This window comes from Bicyclus anynana, chromosome 6, assembly GCF_947172395.1.
Source record: "Bicyclus anynana chromosome 6, ilBicAnyn1.1, whole genome shotgun sequence".
NCBI classification, from domain to species: domain Eukaryota; kingdom Metazoa; phylum Arthropoda; class Insecta; order Lepidoptera; family Nymphalidae; genus Bicyclus; species Bicyclus anynana.
The window spans coordinates 3,766,420-3,786,186 of NC_069088.1; the positions used below are offsets into that span (position 1 = coordinate 3,766,420).

General features: G+C 34.9%; 1 protein-coding gene across 1 annotated transcript; it reads right to left on the bottom strand.

The window, feature by feature from the left end:
- Positions 1-365: 365 nt before the first annotated feature.
- On the bottom strand, positions 366-19,514 carry LOC112048942 (uncharacterized). Its single transcript, XM_024086653.2, has 2 exons — positions 19,264-19,514; positions 366-714 (listed from the first exon to the last, which is right to left on the bottom strand). The coding sequence occupies exons 1-2, from the start codon at positions 19,358-19,360 to the stop codon at positions 578-580; spliced, it is 234 nt and encodes a 77-aa protein (XP_023942421.2). The 5' UTR covers positions 19,361-19,514; the 3' UTR covers positions 366-577.
- Positions 19,515-19,767: the final 253 nt, after the last annotated feature.

A 19,767-nucleotide genomic window follows, 5' to 3' on the forward strand; every position in this document is an offset into this window, starting at 1 on the left:
TATCTATGTAAGTATTAAAAGCATTGTTAGCGATACAATACAAAATTAGTACTTAACTTTATTGTTTCCTCCCCTTGTAATTAATAAAGCAAAAAAATATATATTAACAATAAAAATACAATGATGTGATAGTGTAGTGTGCTAATTTTTTAATCTGTATACAATACCTAATTGATAACTAGAATTTTGTTGGTCCGTTAAGTTTTTCTTGTTTCCCATTTCCGAAATTATTTCGACATATTTCAAAATTTAAATAGGACCACCACTTTCCCAAAGAATGAAGTATGAAAGTCAATTTAGATTCAAGATTAAAAAAAAATATGCTTTTAGCATTGTTTTTAATTGTAAATCTAAAAATTCAAAATTCAAATTGACCACTTTCCCAAATAATTAATTAAGTATATTATAAAATTCGATTTAGAGTCGGGTTTAAAAGAATATGCATTTTAGCATTTTTTGTATCGATACTATATAATAAAAGGCACATTATGAAATCACTACCACAGATTAAGTCCTAATTCTTCCCATGGGCGGGAAAAACGGATAAAATTAACGGCTAAACTATTAGGTGTCGTTTTTATTTCGGTTCCTTAGTGACTAGCGATATTTTTCCCATGGGTCGCTTCCTTTGTTTATCCCGGAGCAGTTTCTTCTCATATCCGTACACTGAATAGTACGGCAATGGCAATACTGTTGAGGAGACTGGCATTAGATCTGTAAGAGAAATATACGGTATTAGCAACAACATCATCTCAATCTTCTATCTCTAGAGAATACAGATCAATTCCTGGGTTTCGTCGTAGCTTGAGAAATATTGGATTTTGTGCCTTGCGAAAAATTCTCAAAAAACACCAAAGTTTTTTAGAGAGTGTTACTTCCACCTATAACCTCTGCCTCCGATTCCAGAGGATGCAGGTTCGAATCGGGTCCGGGGCATGCACCTTCAGCGTTTCAGTTACGTGCATTAAAAAAAATAAATATCACGTGTTTCAAACGGTGAATGAAGTTTCATCTTCAAAGTTAAGCCGTGGCTAGTTGGCTGGTGGGAGGCTTCGGCCGTGGCTAGTTACCACCCTACCGGCAAAGACGTACCGCCAAGCGATTTAGCGTTCCGGTACGATGCCGTGTAGAAACCGAAAGGGGTGTGGATTTTCATCCTCCTACTAACAAGTTAGCCCGCTTCCATCTTAGACTGCATCATCACTTACCATCAGGTGAGATTGTAGTCAAGGGCTAACTTGTAAAGAATAAAAAAAAAAAAAAAAAAAAAGTTAAACAACACTGTATACAGTACGGAGTATACACTATAGGTATCCGAGCTCAGTGTAGCAAGAGAGATGGCTTAACGCCGGATCGAGTGAGAGAGAATCGCACAGTCGATTGCGCATGGCGACGCGTCGCCACACCGTTCACACTACTGCATATAGAGCGACGCTATATGATGCCAGGCATGCGTCACCTCGCCAGAAATCGGTTTTACGTGCGGCTATAGATGTTTCACATCAAAAACCCTCTAACTAACACTAGAGCAATGTGATGGGACGCACACAAGGTCAAAAGGCTCAAACATGAAACAGATAACAAGTTATTTACATACGAATATAAACTCGATAAACAGTTTCCCGCGCTCTGTAAATGTTATTTCCGAAACAGTATGCAGTTCGCAAGTTGCGCAAAGTTGCGCAGTAAAAACACGCGCGAATGGGCGCAACTTCGGAACAACAATATTCAATTAACCTAAGCTGCAACGGTCGGTGTTTTGCTAAAAACTTTGGCAACTCAACGCGTTACTAGTAGCTGTTTGAAGCGTTGGAAACGCTGGAATCGCTTTAGTTTTATCTCGCGTTATCTAATAATTAAGATTAAAGTTTCAGCCTCAATAGCTTAACGATAAAGTAGCCGGACTCATGCTGAAAGGTCATGGTTTCGATCTCCGCCCATTGGACTATTTTCGTACCCACTCCTAAAAGAATCTTTACGACTAATTAGAGGGGAACAGGAACATCGGGTATATTTAAATTTTAGAGCAAATATTATTTAAAAAAAAATACTATACGTAAACACAAATACGGCAGGAAGATATCGATTTAAAAACATTTTTTTTTCTGAAATCTCAATGGTGCAAGAATCTGAGATGACTTGTTTGATCAATATATAAACGCTGAAAGCTTGTCAGTTCTCGCTCTTATTCTAAAGAAGTACAATAGGTAACCATAAAGATTGGAACTTTGGGAGCTAGCAGTTTTCAAGGGTTTTGGCAGCTAGCCGGTTTCAAGGGGTTTATGGTTTTGGGAGCTAGCAGATTTCAAGGGTTTCTGGTTTTGTGAACTAGCCTGTTTCGAGGGTTTTGTGGTTTTGGAAGCTAGCAGGGTCAAACTTTTTGTAGCTTTGGGAGCTAGCAGGTTTCTGTGGTTATGGGAACTAGCAGATTTCAAGGTTTTATGCCTTTGTGGTGCCTTGTCTATAAATGAGAACTACCTGGCCTTGTAGTACTTCGTTAAAATCTACCGATAAACGTATTTGTCATTGATCACCAAAAATATGAAGTTTAGCGATTGATGTTGCGAGCTCTTCTCGGAACAAGGCGCTTTGGAACCCTCGTAAGTATGCAATTTTAAGTATTCGACCAATTATTATCACCATTATCTAATAATATTATTACCTGACGTATTGAAAGTGCTCATAAACAAAGCCAGATTGAAATAATGAACTTAGATTTGCAAAAGTTTTTTTTAAATGTTGTTAAATGTACTAAAACCAATAATAACTCTACTACTAGTTAATACTGGGCATAAATATAATACCTACTAAGGTCAATTGGTTCAAACTTCAACTTCAGTAACTAATTGTTGTCTAAGCGACTTGTCCGACTGACAGTATGGAGTTGTTGGAGTACTCTTGACCATGGCCACGCAAGGCCAGCGAACGGTAAAGCGCAAACTACGTTCACGCTTTGAACTAGTTTCTAATCTGTTTTATCTATTACAAGTTAGCTTTTATGTAACTTTGTGAATATAATATTTATACTAGTAGTAATGCTTGTAAATAGATCTTGAAATGTGTCCCTTATACGCATACTTATAGTTATGACGTAGCCAAGTTTTACGTATTTTAAAATGCAAGGATAAAGGCGTGTGTTACACGGATAGTCTAAAATATTTTAATTACTTGTAGTATGAAAATATAAAAAGTCTTTTTATTAGTTTAAAAAATATTAGATTATGCAGTTCGACTCCTAAGTGGACTCGTCTACACCTTGAAGCTGTGGGAAATGCTCCCGAGCATCCTGTATAGCTTCGGATCATGAGGTTCTGGGTTCGAATTTCGGATTCAGCTGTGAAATACTGAACTTTTCTTTTCGTTGACAGTATTCCCGGGGGTTTGATTCCGCTATTTTATACTCGTTTATTATGTATTCGCCTTTATTAAGTTTCATTATAATTTGTACTTTATTTCTATGGGATGCCAAAGATAAAATGTCACTAACAACATAGTTGCTATGAAATAAGCGATGTCACATCGCTGTAAATTAACAGAATGCAGGGGGAAATTTTATATGGCGGCAACCAGATGCAGTTGGATAATAAGCTGAAGAATTGGCAAATGGATGACCACGTTACGCAGTAGGCAGTGATCAAGCTCTCTGCATCCACGGCTGTGGGTTCGATTCCCACGGGAAAATATTTGTTTAATTAACTCATGTTCATGAAACAAATATTTCCAGACACTGGAAAACACTTCTTTACCCGTAATATACAGGCTGCTCGGGAATAAATATTATTGACCCCGAAAATATTAATTTTAGAACACATGTCCCTTGAACATTTTAAATTAATTTTCGGGAGAGAATATACCTCCATAGAACTCCAAAGTTATGGGAAATACTCCCCAGCACCCTATATAAAGATCTATTATATATTTGTAGAACGTAACATCTTTTAGCAGATGTAACAACAGTGAGTTATGGCCAGAAGACTGTCTATATACCGAGAGTGCACTTTAGCGAACTGTAAAAGCTCACGTATCGACGTGGCCTGAAGAAGTAAGGAGTAAGGGTCCGTCCACAGCGAAAATATATCGGCTGTCAGTCAATGTATTATACAAAATATATTACACACCAATTTAAGATTTATTGTAATAACATCAGGTGTTGACGAGAACATGAAATGAAAGCATTTAGTGATAAATTTTATAAAGTTGAAATTTCTCCCAGAAAATCTTGAAATTTTATTGCCCACGACAGACAAAGTACAAGAATGCACTCATCCTGTTAATATTTTTAGACGATAAATAATGTTTTTATATGTAGATTTAAGCGTTGATTCATTGGAGTTATAAGATATTATAATTCTACACAAGTTTAATCAGTATGTGATTAAACTTTATTTTCAATATAGAAAGTAGTTTTTCTCAAGCATCATCACCAGCCATATATAGCCCAGTGTATATGACCTCTGCCTCCGATTCCGGAGGGCGTGGGTTCAAATCCGGTCCAGGGTATGCACCTCCAACTTTTCAGTTGTGTGCATTCTAAGAAATTAAATATCACGTGTCTCAAACGGTGAAGGAGAAAAACATCATGAGGAAACCTGCATACCAGAGAATTTTCTCAATTCTCTGCGTGTGCGAAATCTGCCAATCCGCATTGGGCCAGCGTGGTGGACTAATCTAATCTACATGCCTTGTAATGATCTAATATCAATAGACTATAAAAAGTTAAAATAAAATAAAGGTCCTCCGTTAAGGCCCTATAATATATAATGCAAATGCAAATGTGCATAGAGCTTTATATGCAAGGCTATAAACGATCTACGTCATATAGGCGACCTACGCTGAGGATAGCTTTTATCAGGCTACCACCAGGGAATAAAAACTTTTTTTTTATTCTTTACAAGTTAGCCCTTGACTACAATCTCACCTGATGGTGTGATGACGCAATTTAAGATAGAAGCGGGCGAACTTGTTACTTGTTAGAAGGAGGTTGAAAATCCCTTCCGGTTTTTTCACAACATCGTACCGGAACGCTAAATCGCTTGGCGCGGTTAACCAACCGCGGCCGTAGCCTCCCACCAGTCAGATCTGAACAAATTAAGAAAATCTCAATCGGCCCAGCCGGGGAAGCAGGACCTCCATCTTTTAAATCCACCGCGCATACTACTCGTACGTTTGAAGTTACTACTTGGTGTATTTTATATTCCTTCGCTGCATATTGATTATTTTCAAATGTTTGAAGGTCTTCTTGAAGAGTATGCTGTAGCTGTGGACCATTCAATATTGATGGGCGATTTTAACACTTGTTTGTTAAAGAATGACTTGCGGGCAAAGCGTTTTATAAATATTGTTAATAGTAGTAATCTTCACGTTCTTCCTACTAGTCCCACTCATCTCTTTCCAAATTGTGCACCATCCAAACTCGACTTAATGATAACATCCTCTATCGATCATGTCAGTACTTATGGTCAATTCCATGCTGAAGCCTTTTCATACCATGACCTCATCTACCTTTCATATAGGATCCGTCCTCCTAAACTGAAACCGACGATTGTCATGCGGCGAAGTTTTAAGGACTTTGACAATACTGCTTTCCTAGAGGACTTAAATAATATCGACTGGGATGCTGTATTTAATGCTCCGGACATGAATAAAAAACTGCAAATATTTAACTCTTTACTGACATCTCTTTTTGATAACCATGCCCCTCTACGTCCCATCAAAATTAAGCACTTACCAGCGCCTTGGTTGACAGATAATATTAAGGTTCTTATGGCGAAGCGAAATGCTGCGAAGTTTAAATATAAAATAAAACCAACGGATGCAAATCTATTTAAATACAAGGTGTTTCGTAATCGTTGTAACATGGCTTGCAGAGACGCCCAGCGAAAATATATTCACGCATCAGTTGAAAACAGTGACATGTCTAAAACTTGGCGATTTCTTGGATCACTCGGTATCGGCCGGCAGCGCTTGGATTCTTTTACTAACGTTGACATTGAGAAACTTAATAAACATTTTGCATATGTTTCACCAATAGACAGCGCCCTTAAGCAAAATACTTTAAACCACCTGGATTCTTTGCGACCTCCTAACTATCCTTTTTTTCACTTTACTCCTATTTCTAATGAAGAAACTAAAAAACATATTATGGCGGTTCGATCAGGTGGAGCTGGTTATGATGGCATTAATCGAAAAATGTTACTTCTTTTACTTGATAATATCACACACGTTCTTTGTCATATTTTTAATTATTCACTTATTTCTAGTGTGTTTCCTTGTGCATGGAAAAATGCTTTTGTAATTCCTATACCCAAAATAAAAAATCCTACTTCTTTTTCTCATTTTCGGCCTATCTCAATTCTTCCGTTCCTCTCTAAGGTTCTTGAACGTATTGTCCATCAGCAACTTCAACATTTCCTTTCTGAATTTCACATCTTAAGCCCATACCAATCAGGTTTTCAACCCGGACATAGTACCGTCACTGCTCTTGTGAAGGTTTGTGACGACATCAGACACAATATGGACAACCAACTACTCAGCGTTGTGGCGTTACTTGACTTTAGTAATGCGTTCAACACTGTTGATTTTGATATTCTTTTAGGCATACTGAAGTCAATTAACATTTCTAGCAGTGCTGTCTCTTGGTTTAACAGTTACTTGCGCGGTCGCCAGCAATGTATTAAAACTGATAGCTCATTCTCAACGTACAGCCCACTCACGGCAGGTGTACCACAGGGTGGCGTCTTATCACCTCTTCTTTTCGCTATTTACATTAACACTATTACTCAATTTCTTTCCTCTTCCTATCATCTTTATGCTGACGACCTTCAAGTGTACACTGCTGCCCCGTCTTATGATATATGTACTGCTATTGAAAATCTAAATAGTGATCTGAGTAAAATTAATACTTGGAGTGCATCCTACGGTCTAAGTGTTAATCCAAAAAAGTCCCAGGTTGCCATACTGGGTGGTTCCAAACAACTTGAAAAGATTGCGTCGATTAGTTTACCTCCCATTCTACTTGGCGATGCAGTTGTCAGCATTAGCCCGACTGTGAAAAACTTAGGATTATTAATTGACAATACATTATCCTGGCGCCCACAAATTGCTGAGGTGAGCCGAAAAATTTTTGCCACTATCGGATGCCTTAGACGTTGGAAGAATTTTCTTCCTATTAAAACAAAAATTTCCTTAGCGCATTCTCTTATTCTTCCACTCTTAGACTATGCCGACTCTTCCTATCCTGACTTGTCTGAAGAACAGCTCAACAAACTTGAGCGTCTTCAGAATATGTGTATTAGATTCATCTTCTGTTTACGCAAGTTTGATCACATATCTGAATATCGTGCTCGTCTGAAATGGCTTCCTATCAGACAACGTCGTAAACTGCATATTCTGTCTCTTTTATACTCCATCCTTTATCATCCTTGCACTCCTTCTTATTTAAAACAGAAATTTTCTTTTCATGGCTCAAATACTGAGCGCCAAAATTTGAGAGCTTGTACAAACAGTCGGTTGCATGTTCCTCCTAGCCACACTAAGTTCTATAATAAGTCATTTACACGTACATCAATTACTCTCTGGAATGGTCTTCCTTATGAAATACGTAATTCAAAGACACTGGGAACTTTTAAAAGTCGTTTATTCAAATATTACCTGTATAGTTGTAATTCGTAGTTTCTTTATAATTATTACTCAGGTATATTTATATATTTATTTTATTATATATTTATTTATTTATTTTATTATATATTATGTATATTTTATATTTATACATGTATTATATATAAATATACTATTTTAATTATTATATATATATTTTTTTTTGTTGCACTATCCCGCATTTAATTACATTAATTCCTTTATCCAAAGGTTGTCTGGTAGATATTGCTATAAGCAATAAGACCGCCTTTGCACATACTTGTTTTCTATGTTTTCCTTTGTTATTGTTTTTGTTTTATTTTGTGCAATAAAGTATAAATAAATAAATAAATACTCCGCCACGGATGCCGTCAAAACTTCATGCCTTGATCTAGTAAAAATAGACTATATAGAGCTATCAGAGACATTAAACGCAAGCTTTTAGTAAAGTCATATATAGAGCTATCAGAGACATTAAACGCAAGCTTTTAGTAAAGTCATATATAGAGCTATCAGAGACATTAAACGCAAGCTTTTAGTAAAGTCATATATAGAGCTATCAGAGACATTAAACGCAAGCTTTTAGTAAAGTCATATATAGAGCTATCAGAGACATTAAACGCAAGCTTTTAGTAAAGTCATATATAGAGCTATCAGAGACATTAAACGCAAGCTTTTAGTAAAGTCATATATAGAGCTATCAGAGACATTAAACGCAAGCTTTTAGTAAAGTCTTATTATAGTGTTAATGAGTACTTAAATGATAAAAAGCTTAGTATTAAACTGTATTTCTAATCGATGCTAACGTTTTTTCTCTTCCACAGTGGTTGTCTGGAAGAGATCGCTTTTTAGCGATAAGACCGTCATTTGTACATTAGTTTCTAAGTGTTATTATAAGTTATTGTTAATTTTTGTTTTAATGTACAATAAAGTACCTATATTTCTTCTTCTTCTTCTTCTATTATACAACTTTGTGCTTAGTTTTAAATAAGTTTGTAAAATGGTGATAAATAAAAAAAAAATAAACCTTGGCTGAGTTTGTTGTGCTCTCGGACCAAGGCGCGTTTGGAACCCTTGTAACTTTAATTTTAAGTTTTCGAATGATTATCACCATTATCTTAAGTTTAATATTATTACCTGACGTTTCGAAAGAGCTTGTAAACTAAGCCTATTTGAAATAAATAAATTTTGACTTTGACTTTGACTTTAAATAAACTGCAAATGTGAATCGAGCCTTATAAGCAAGGCTCAACCTACCCTATACCTAACACTAGGCTGACAGTAGCTTTCTCAAGCGTTACCGCCAGGGAATACTACATGCCTTGATCTACTAAAAATAGACTCTGTAAAGTTTCACCACGTATGTCTTTTATGATCTTGTACTGTATTTTGTTTTATAAAACCTATTTTCTTTGGAAGCTTTTTAGATTAGCTATCATAGATATGTATCGTTAGATACGGCGCATCGAAACTTTGCCTGACTAGTACTACAGAAAAGAACCAATTCTTATCACTATACCATTATGGAACCTATAAGTCATGTATTTATTCTATCCATGCAATTCAAGATTCTGACTTGTTCTAACAAGTATTATTTTTGTAATATTGCTATTTATAACGTAATGTAAATAGTTTTTTTGTTCGTTTGTCACGCTTTAAAGCTAAGTTCTCCATAGTTATTAGATCTGTGGCGAAACGGAAAATTACAGAAATTGATAGACAATATTTGTATTATCACAAATGAAGCAGCGGGAAAAAAACTTATTTTAAAGATGAGAAGCAACGCCCTTACAAAGTTGACACACGCAAAGTCACTTGTTAAGGTCGTTACTAATGATGTCATATTTGCACCTTCGAGAGAGAGATGAATCATGCACACTATAGGTTCCAAAGTATCCAACTTTATATTTATTACAGATAACAGACACACACTCACCTACTCAAATTGTTCACAATAGTTAGATTATATTTACTGTAATAGAAATCTCGATGCCAATTAATATCGAAATATCGAATTTATAAGACCTGTATCGAAATTAAAAGATATTTTTACCAACTTAATCGCGTTTGTTTTAGGTTTCGAGAGTAATCAACAACAACATTTTAAAATCGACAATACCCAATGTATATTTAAAATGCTACGTCAATATTTCTACGCTCAAATCAGTACCAACCAATATCGAACGCCACGTACCTCGTAACTATAAAAGTAAACGTGATACAATCTGTTAGCTCGAACGCGACATTTTTATCTATCACGCGGTCGCGCCAGCGTTGGATCGGATCAAATAAGTTACGCGCAATTGAAATAATCGTCGGCGCGCGCGTTTTGTCCGCGTAATAGCCCCCCGTTTGTTTATGGATCGGTGCGGATGAGATTTATTCTGTAGTCGCTACACTAAATTATTGGTTTGCCTACTAATCGTGTGTTTTACACAGAATGGCAGCGTTTTGTTAAACTTGTCTACTTTACTTTTAAGGGTATTGACACATATTTAGCTGCAATCAATCCAATTTTTTGCGAGAAATGTAGTTTTGAAGAAACGAATTTTCTTTCAAATAGTTCCTTGAAACTAAATATCTAAATCGTTCCCTGAAAAATAAGCACCTAAATAATGAAGATTCTATTTTTTTGTTCGCAGATATTCAGTAATTATAATATACCTATGGGAAACACATTTATGGAGTCATTAAAAAAGTATTAACTGTACCAATACCGAAGGCCACGCACCTCGTAACTATAAAAGTAAACGTGATACAATCTGTTAGCTCGAACGCGACATTTTTATCTATCACGCGGTCGCGCCAGCGTTGGATCGGATCAAATAAGTTACGCGCAATTGAAATAATCGTCGGCGCGCGCGTTTTGTCCGCGTAATAGCCCCCCGTTTGTTTATGGATCGGTGCGGATGAGATTTATTCTGTAGTCACTACACTAAATTATTGGTTTGCCTACTAATCGTGTGTTTTACACAGAATGGCAGCGTTTTGTTAAACTTGTCTACTTTACTTTTAAGGGTATTGACACATATTTAGCTGCAATCAATCCAATTTTTTGCGAGAAATGTTGTTTTGAAGAAACGAATTTGCTTTCAAATAGTTCCTTGAAACTAAACATCTAAATAACGAAAACACCATCTAAACAAGATCAATAGTTTTGTTTGTTTGTAGACGTACAATAATATAATACCTATATTTACCTACAGGTCAAATACAGACAAAACATTTTTGGAGTCATTAAAAAAATATCAACCGTACCAATACCGAAGGCCACGTACCTCGTAACTATAAAAGTAAACGTGATACAATCTGTTAGCTCGAACGCGACATTTTTATCTATCACGCGGTCGCGCCAACGTTGGATCGGATCAAATAAGTTACGCGCAATTGAAATAATCGTCGGCGCGCGCGTTTTGTCCGCGTAATAGCCCCCGTTTGTTTATGGATCGGTGCGGATGAGATTTATTCTGTAGTCGCTACACTAAATTATTGGTTTGCCTACTAATCGTGTGTTTTACACAGAATGGCAGCGTTTTGTTAAACTTGTCTATTTTACTTTTAAGGGTATTGACACATATTTAGCTGCAATCAATCCAATTTTTTGCGAGAAATGTAGTTTTGAAGAAACGAATTTGCCTTCAAATAGTTCCTTGAAACTAAACATCTAAATAACGAAAACACCATCTAAACAAGATCAATAGTTTTGTTTGTTTGTAGACGTACAATAATATAATACCTATATTTACCTACAGGTCAAATACAGAAAAACATTTTTGGAGTCATTAAAAAAATATCAACCGTACCAATACCGAAGGCCACGTACCTCGTCACTATAAAAGTAAACGTGATACAATCTGTTAGCTCGAACGCGACATTTTTATCTATAACGCGGTCGCGACAGCGTTGGATCGGATCAAATAAGTTACGCGCAATTGAAATAATCGTCGGCGCGCGCGTTTTGTCCGCGGAATAGCCCCCGTTTGTTTATGGATCGGTGTGGATGAGATTTATTCTGTAGTCGCTATACTAAATTATTGGTTTGTATGCAAATCGCATGTTTAACACAAATTAGTAGTGCTTTGATACAGGTGGCAATTTAATTTTTGTATAATATAAAGTGCAAGTAGGTAATATCAACACAAAATGATACACTGTGTGTTTTATACTAGCGTTGTATTTTTTTTATAATATGAGGATATTATTTAACTGCAAACAGAGAAAAAAAACATTTGGCGTATAACGAAACGATTACATTGCTGCTGGTCAAGCTACCATCATCAGTCTATTTTAATGTCCATGGCAGATGGGAATTTGAAGCTTACCCACTACACTACCCAAATGCGGGTAAGCGTGTTTAAGGTGGTATGGTTTTCACTTTGTAGCGATCACTATCAAATGTCAATGATAGTGACCTAAACGGTGAGGATAATGTGACGTCACCGGCTTTCCAATTCCAGGGTGTTACTGATAGGTAATTATTTTAATTAATTTGGATATGAAAGCTACTAAACAACGTTTATGACATTATTCAGAGAAGCACAAAATAAACGCTATTGAAGAATAATAATGAAATTCATACTATCGTGAATGAACAAAGGCGGGGTCTAGCTAAATATCAATCCGCGGTATCTATGCAAATCGTGTTTTCGTTGACAAACATTTTGCTGCAGTTCTCTAATTTAGTTTTGTTACTTAAAACTAAATTAGTTGTTCCACACTGAATAATTGGATAGTATGCAAATCGTATGTTTATTTTATACGAACATGTCTATTTTACGTGTTTCTAATAAACAAGGTCTTGTCTAGTTTGTTTTTTAACATTATAAGACAAACACTACAATTTTAAACTATAAATTAATAACCAATTATTCATACATACTCCTCTACGTAAAACTATCCTTGGTGCCATTTCTCCTATTCCTAGATTATGTAAGACCTTAAATGATATCAGTTCTAAAGTAAAGATGTACTCTGAATCAATATATAGTTTTCGGAAAAAAATAATCTCCTCTTACTCTTATGACTAATGTGCTCATATTATTTCATTTTCTTTCTTCCTCTAACTTTTTATTCTTTTTAAGTTAATAATACGAGTGTGTATGTTCTTTATTTGTGATATTTAAGTTATTTTTTATTTACTGTTCTTCTTTCTTTCATGCTGTGTTTATTTGTAAATAAACACTACACTTATAGTGATTTATAATTTAGTTACATTTTATTATTTTTAACCGACTTTATTGAAAAATTTGAAAATTTAAAGCAATATCCAGTTGGTGTGTTTAAGCAGCAAACTAATTTTCAAATAAGCAGCTAACTAATTTTTAAAAAATGCATATTTTATGCTCGATTAAACAAATTCTTGTTTATAGATACCAAAAAGACTAGAAACTAGGGCCTTAAATAAAAAAAAACACGGCGATACCATTTTAAACTTATTAATATTCGAAAGTGCAGCTTGGACACTACTCGCTTGCTCTTTCAAGGCGAAGTATAGATGTGTCATAGTTTAACTATCCTACAGTACTGTTGTACCTAATCTATCTTTTATGTTCTCAATATCTCTGACACGCTCTCCCTCTATTATAGGAGATGTAGACAATGAAGAACTAGTATTGACTGTCTGTTCATATTTATCTAAATTTATTTAAAATATTTGTTTTTAGTTTTTATACAGATGATATTTTTTTTCAATCACAACACTACTATCAACATTCATCTTCAACCGTGAAGTGTGGTTATAAGAAATAATAATTAATAAATATCAATAATTAGATAATATTGTAAATGATGATTATTTTAGAAGAGCAACTACTAAGGCACTTGCAGTTGCAAGGCTTCAGAATCGGTAGAAGTCACTACAAACAGATAAAATTGATGTTTGATTAATGCTTTAAGCTAAGCCTAGATACAAACGAATTTGTTTTGTTTTGTTATGCCATCATTAATTGTAGTATCATATAGTTTTAGTATTTGTCTTACGTTCTTATAATATGTGGTAATCCCTAAAGTGTTTTCACTTTCCGTTTTTTATCCCAAGGGTTTATTCGTTCGGTCCCACCTGTATGATAATCAATCTGATTAAATATATATGCCATACTGCATTAAATGTAATATCAATAAGAATTGAATTAATGAACCCGTTAACCTTCCACCAATGCTGTACTGTAGGTGTTTTATAATACGTTAAATAATTTTGTATTTTTACAACAAGTCTCGGCCGTTGAGATCTTGGCACTGTTTTGATAAGATTTTGAAGTCTATTATCTATGAGTATCAAAGCCACGTTGGTTCCGTGGCTTCGGATCACAAGGCTTTGGGTTCGAATCCTGGGTCTAATTCCGGTCATGGAAATACCTACTAGAAGCCGTGATAGCCCAGTGGATGGAACGTTAGAAAGTGACAAAACTTACGTTTAAACTATTACTAGCGGACGCCCGTAGACTTCGTCCGCGTGGAATTCAGTTATTCACAAATCCCGCGGGAACCACAGATTTTTCCGATTTGAAAATGGGCCTGTGTTAATCCAGAGTAAAATCTATTTCCATTCCAAATTTCAGCCAAATCGCTTCAGTAGCCGCAGCGTAAAGGAGGAACAAACATCAATTATATTAATTACACACACACACACAAACTCTTGCCTTTACAATATTAGTGTGATTAGTGTGATGTGATGTGATCAGTGTGATTAGAAGGTAATGAAACCGTCTCGCAGGGAAGGGACGCTAATTCTTACTGAAACAGTAGTACGAAAATCCTTCCAAGAAACTTACCTCAAGTAGACGACCGGGGCGACAACGAAATACGTTTATCAATAATCGAATAGCGCTATACCGAGTGGAATATTCATGCTCTGATAACACTGCAGGTATGTCGGTAGTAAATGTTGCAGTAAAATCCGTGAGATACCTGCGCAAGGCCGAATAAGCCATGCGTTTCTCTCCACCAGCACTAAGACACCTGTTTCTGTATGTGGGTAACCAAAATACAGTCGATATTTAACTGGGACTCAGAATATCGGCAACTGAATAAGATAGGGAATCTGTCTTAAGGAAAACGTTATTGATCAAACATGTTTGACAAACTTGCTCACCAAATCGAGCTCGTTTTTGACCAATGTTTACACTGATTTTTTTAAAGACAAAGTCGCAAGTCTGCATCACTGATACTAGTGATGTATATACCTAATCGTTCAACACGAAACGAATAGGAAATATATTTAACTAGCAGACGCCCGCGACTTCGTCCGCGTGAAAGGACAATGGTCTGGTGTTTGTTGATAGAATTCATAAGCGTCTACTAATGTAAACTATTACAGTTTGTAGAAAATAATTTATTTAATTTTTTGAAAAAGTGCCCAATGTCTAATTATGTCCATAAAGTAAAATATAATCACATCAATTACATTTAAATAATTGAGTATGGCAACCACACTATTTATACCAATTAATGAATACCATCTATTGGACAACTAGGAACGCGCACGGTCGAAAAGCCAGTATTGAATCGAATAAAGTATCGTCATTGAACTACACGTATTCTACACTAATATTTAAACGAATTAATATATATTTTTTGAAATATTAACAAATATTTTGATTTTCAAGCGAGTATGTACCTACCTACCTATTGCATTTAAATTACTTATTTCTAACCATGACAAAATACTGCTAAAGTTCACTCTTACTTGGCGGCATTTTACATTTAACTAATAAAATAAACAAAATATAATACTCATGTTTATAACAATTACTACCAACATTAAGCCATATGGCATATTTTAATAATCAAAGGAAGGGGACAAGTGTTTACAAATGTATTTATTGTTTAAGTATGTTCGACATGATTTTAAATAAAAGTACATGCACTAACAAATTCAACTATGAACTGTCACTTCAGTTGTCACATTGCATCGTATTTTCGTTGTTTGCGTATCTATGCTTCTTGTAAATCTTGTATTTTTTTCTGATATCAAGTGATTTTCTGTACATACATCCTTTTTAACGACCGCTTCTGTTTATGGACACCGATTCTCCCTCTTAACTACTGACTTAAAATATTAGTGTATTTAAATTCCACGTTGGTTTTTAGATTTAATTAGGAAGATTAATTTTTATAAAGTATGTATATTATCAATGTCTAAGAGAAAAATGGGGATCAAACCTACTTTTATGTTTTTTAATCGGACCTAAACACCCGGCTTCATAATCATGGAATAATTAAGACTTTAATTTAAAAAGTAGGTATCTATTCGTTGTTGACAAAACATAACCTGTAAAACTTCAAACATAAATATCTTTAATTCCAGACTTGACATAATACTAAGCCTTAAGAATAAATTGTTAAGAATATAATTATCTATCATTTTATATTTTTTTCATTCATAGACGCTTGAAAAAAATGTCAGCAAAAATTTGTTTGGGAATAGACCATTGTCCTTTAGTTATTCACAAATCCCTCGGGAACCATGGACTTTTCCGAGATAAAAAGTAACTTATGTCTTAAACCAGAGTAATATCTATTATATCTATTTCCATTCCAAATTTCAACGAAATCGGTTTAATAGTTTCGGCGACTTTGCATACAAACTTTCAACCCCTATTTCACCCCCTTCTATTTTTATTATAGGGTCAAAAAGTATCCTATGTTTTGCTCCAAGATCCCATTTACGATCATACCAAAATTCATCTTGATCGGTTCAGCCGTTTAGCAGTGAAAAGGTAACAGACAGACAGACAGAGTTACTTTCGCATTTATAATATTATTAGTATAGATTTTATTCTAAATTATCTTATTATAATTTACCTGATTAAATGATTAACTCGGTATTTTAGTTTAGCTTTACTTAGCATAAAGTTAAAAAAGCTATTTGAATCACCTACACCAAAAAACAGTGTGGTATATTATGTTTTATTCAACAAATACTTGTACTTTAATGTACTGTATTTTGAGTCTAGACAAAATTTGAAGTCTGAGAGGTCTATCTGCACAGAAAGTGCTACAATTTCGTTCAAAATGCATTTTATACCCTAGAGGCTAGAAGGTACTACGTACTAGTTGAATATAAGGTCCATTGCACACACGATTTTACCAGCGGTCACCGAGTATACTTTTTTTGAAATAAAAGGATCTAATATAGTCTCTGTCTAATATTTTTTGGCATGTCTTATTTCCACATAACCTTTTCCATGAAACAAATAGCTTGTATTTGAATAGGATATGATAATCTAACGGGCCAGAATTCTATCTATCAAGGATCGTATTAGAATAACTAAAGTTCTCTAACTTTTTTTAATAAATTATAGACGTTCTTTACCAATAATGTAGCTTTCTATTGGTGAAAATACGGTCCAGTAACTACATCGGAGCCTGTTAGCTAATAATTTCACTTTTCATACTATTACTGTAGATATTATGAAGTTTATTTTACTTCTCAGATATTCTTGCACTTTGCGCGTGGACTGTGTTTTTCTAACACTGTCAAAATTCCGGTCCTGTTGTATATATTTATAGGGGAGACAATAGGTACTAACCTTATCAAAGGGTATAAGTATAGCTATTGAATATTTATATAATTATTTTATTTTGCATTAAACGTGCGTTATATACGTAAGGTATATACTGACAAAAAATTCTGTAGGTTTATTTATACAGGAAGAAAATTTTTTTAGTGCGGATATTTTTATATTTTGTACATAAACAAAATTTAATGATCACGTATTTTTTCTTTTTTTTTTTAACTCAAAAATAACAAAATTATCGTTAGCTAAAGTTATTTACTTTTGAACAGAATTTTAGGGTCACCCTATTGGGCGTTTCTTTTATTTTCGTTTGATACCTAAAGGACGTCACCAGATCACTTTTAAGCTGAATATATCTTGTTTAGTAATAATATGTACATTATTTTGTTATTTTAGAGACATAAATTAAAAAAAAAATTACATAAAATGTATCGAACTGTTTGTAGATTTATATTCTATTAATGATACAGAACCACGAAAAAAAATATCCGCACTAAAGACCGAATCACCCTGTATATATGTATATATATTTTATTCTTTACAAGTTAGCCCTTGACTACAATCTCACCTGATGGTAAGTGATGATGCAATCTAAGATGGAAGCGGGCTAACTTGTTAGGAGGAGGATGAAAATCCACACCCCTTTCGGTTTCTACACAGCATCGTACCGGAACGCTAAATCGCTTGGCGGTACGTCTTTGCCGGTAGGGTGGTAACTAGCCACGGCGGAAGCCTCCCACCAGCCAGACCTAGACCAATTAAGAAAATCTCAATCGTATATATATCAAATAAAATATAGTTATAGATATTTGTGATTAATTCTGTGATTGCACTTACAATGTTATTTAAGTGTAATATTATATGATTTTTTTATATATTTTTTTTTAATATGCTTGCGTTTATTGTACAAATGTAATCTACCCTTAAGATGCAGTATAGTACGGTGAACGTAGACTGTCTTGTTGAAATAGGTTATGTGTATAGGTATTACGGGTCCAGGTGCGATTGTAATAACATTATATGAGGGCAATATATTGTATGTATATTGTATGTTGCGCGTCCTTAAGTGGTCGCTAAGTGCAGGAGTGAACGAGGCCAGCCCGAGTTGAAAAGGTTAAGTGGAATTTCTCAGTGTTAAAGTATGCTAATAAGTAGATACTCACTTGTTCTTGCAATTCTAACAATGTTATTGTCTCCATGTTATACTACGAGTGAGTGCATTAAACACTTTGAACAGTTTTCTTGTTGAATGGTGTTTTTTTTTTCGCTTCGTTGTTTAGATTTCCTCGTCATCAACCCATATTCAGCTCACTGCTGAGCTCGAGTCTCCTCTCAGAATGAGAGGGGTTAGGCCAATAGTCCACCACGCTGGCCCAATGCGGATTGGCAGACTTCACACACGCAGAGAATGAAGATAATTCTCTGGTATGCAGGTGTCCTCACGATGTTTTCCTTCACCGATTGAGACACGTGATATTTAATTTCTTAAAATGCACACAACTGAAAAGTTGGAGGTGCATGCCCCGAATCGGATTCGAACCCACACCCTCCGGAATCAGAGGCAGAGGTCATATCCACTGGGCTATCACTGTCTTTGTTTGTCTGTTTAGATTTGCTGTATGCAAATTATATTTAATAAATTGCATGTTAATTTTATTATTGCACTTTAAATTTGCGTTTTCTAAATTTTCAAGAATGATCTTCAAAATAATTGTTTTCTAGAAGTCTTATAAAATTATAATGATTGTTGTTATGTTAACTGTATGTTATGATTCAGATGTATTTTCCTAATATAGTTTGTGTGTTTGTTAAAGCGCGCTAATCTCTAGAACCAGTCTGAAGTTAAATATGTTTTAGCATTTGACAGTAGGTACCACTAGAAAGATCTAATTTTTAAATATAAGAATATTTATTTATTCATTTATTTTTCGATAAAATCCACGTTTATGAAAAGAAAAAAAAACAACATCAACAACAAACACAAAATTGCTCGAAACATTCCATTTGACAATAGTGTATCGTTAAACATTTAAATCACAGAACGATCCCCGTTCCAGAACGGCCCGCTGTTGTTTTCGACAATTTATTTATTACAACAAAAATATCTCACCGGGCTTCAAAACATTATCGGAGTCCCGCCTGTACAGCATCCCACTGGTGCACGCGAAAAAATAACCGAACAACACGAAAAACAGGCAAAAATTCATTCTTCAAATGGCACGTATATACCAGGATCACAGAACCCGACAGCGGATATATTTCAACCTGTATTTATTTGACACTCTTCCGTGTGGCGAGCGTACGCGAGTCGACTCGAATAAAGTATCCAACGTATCGGTGACATTCTAGATACGGCCGGCTGGCGGTGCGAGATCGAAAATCTAATATGAATACGCTTTTGGTAAATGCCGTTCGGGATCAGGCGTTCTTGTAAATAATGCCAGACATGTGCCTAATAAAATGGTGCCGGTGCATTTCGCGGATTCCGTACAAGGTGCCAGGAATTGTGTGCTACCGAGGAAGTGTTGAATATGAGTTTCCTGCACTTTATAAACTGATGTTGTAGAAGTTTTTGTTGTTGTTAAAATTTATTGTGTATAATTTTTCATCTATT

What these genes read in the sequence shown, in the direction of transcription:
- LOC112048942 (XM_024086653.2), bottom strand. Translation starts at nt 19,360, where the DNA reads ATGAATTTTTGCCTGTTTTTCGTGTTGTTCGGTTATTTTTTCGCGTGC. An exon ending in CGATAATGTTTTGAAGCCCG is followed by an intron (nt 715 to 19,263) that starts GTGAGATATTTT and finishes TTTCTCTTACAG; the next exon opens with ATCTAATGCCAGTCTCCTCA.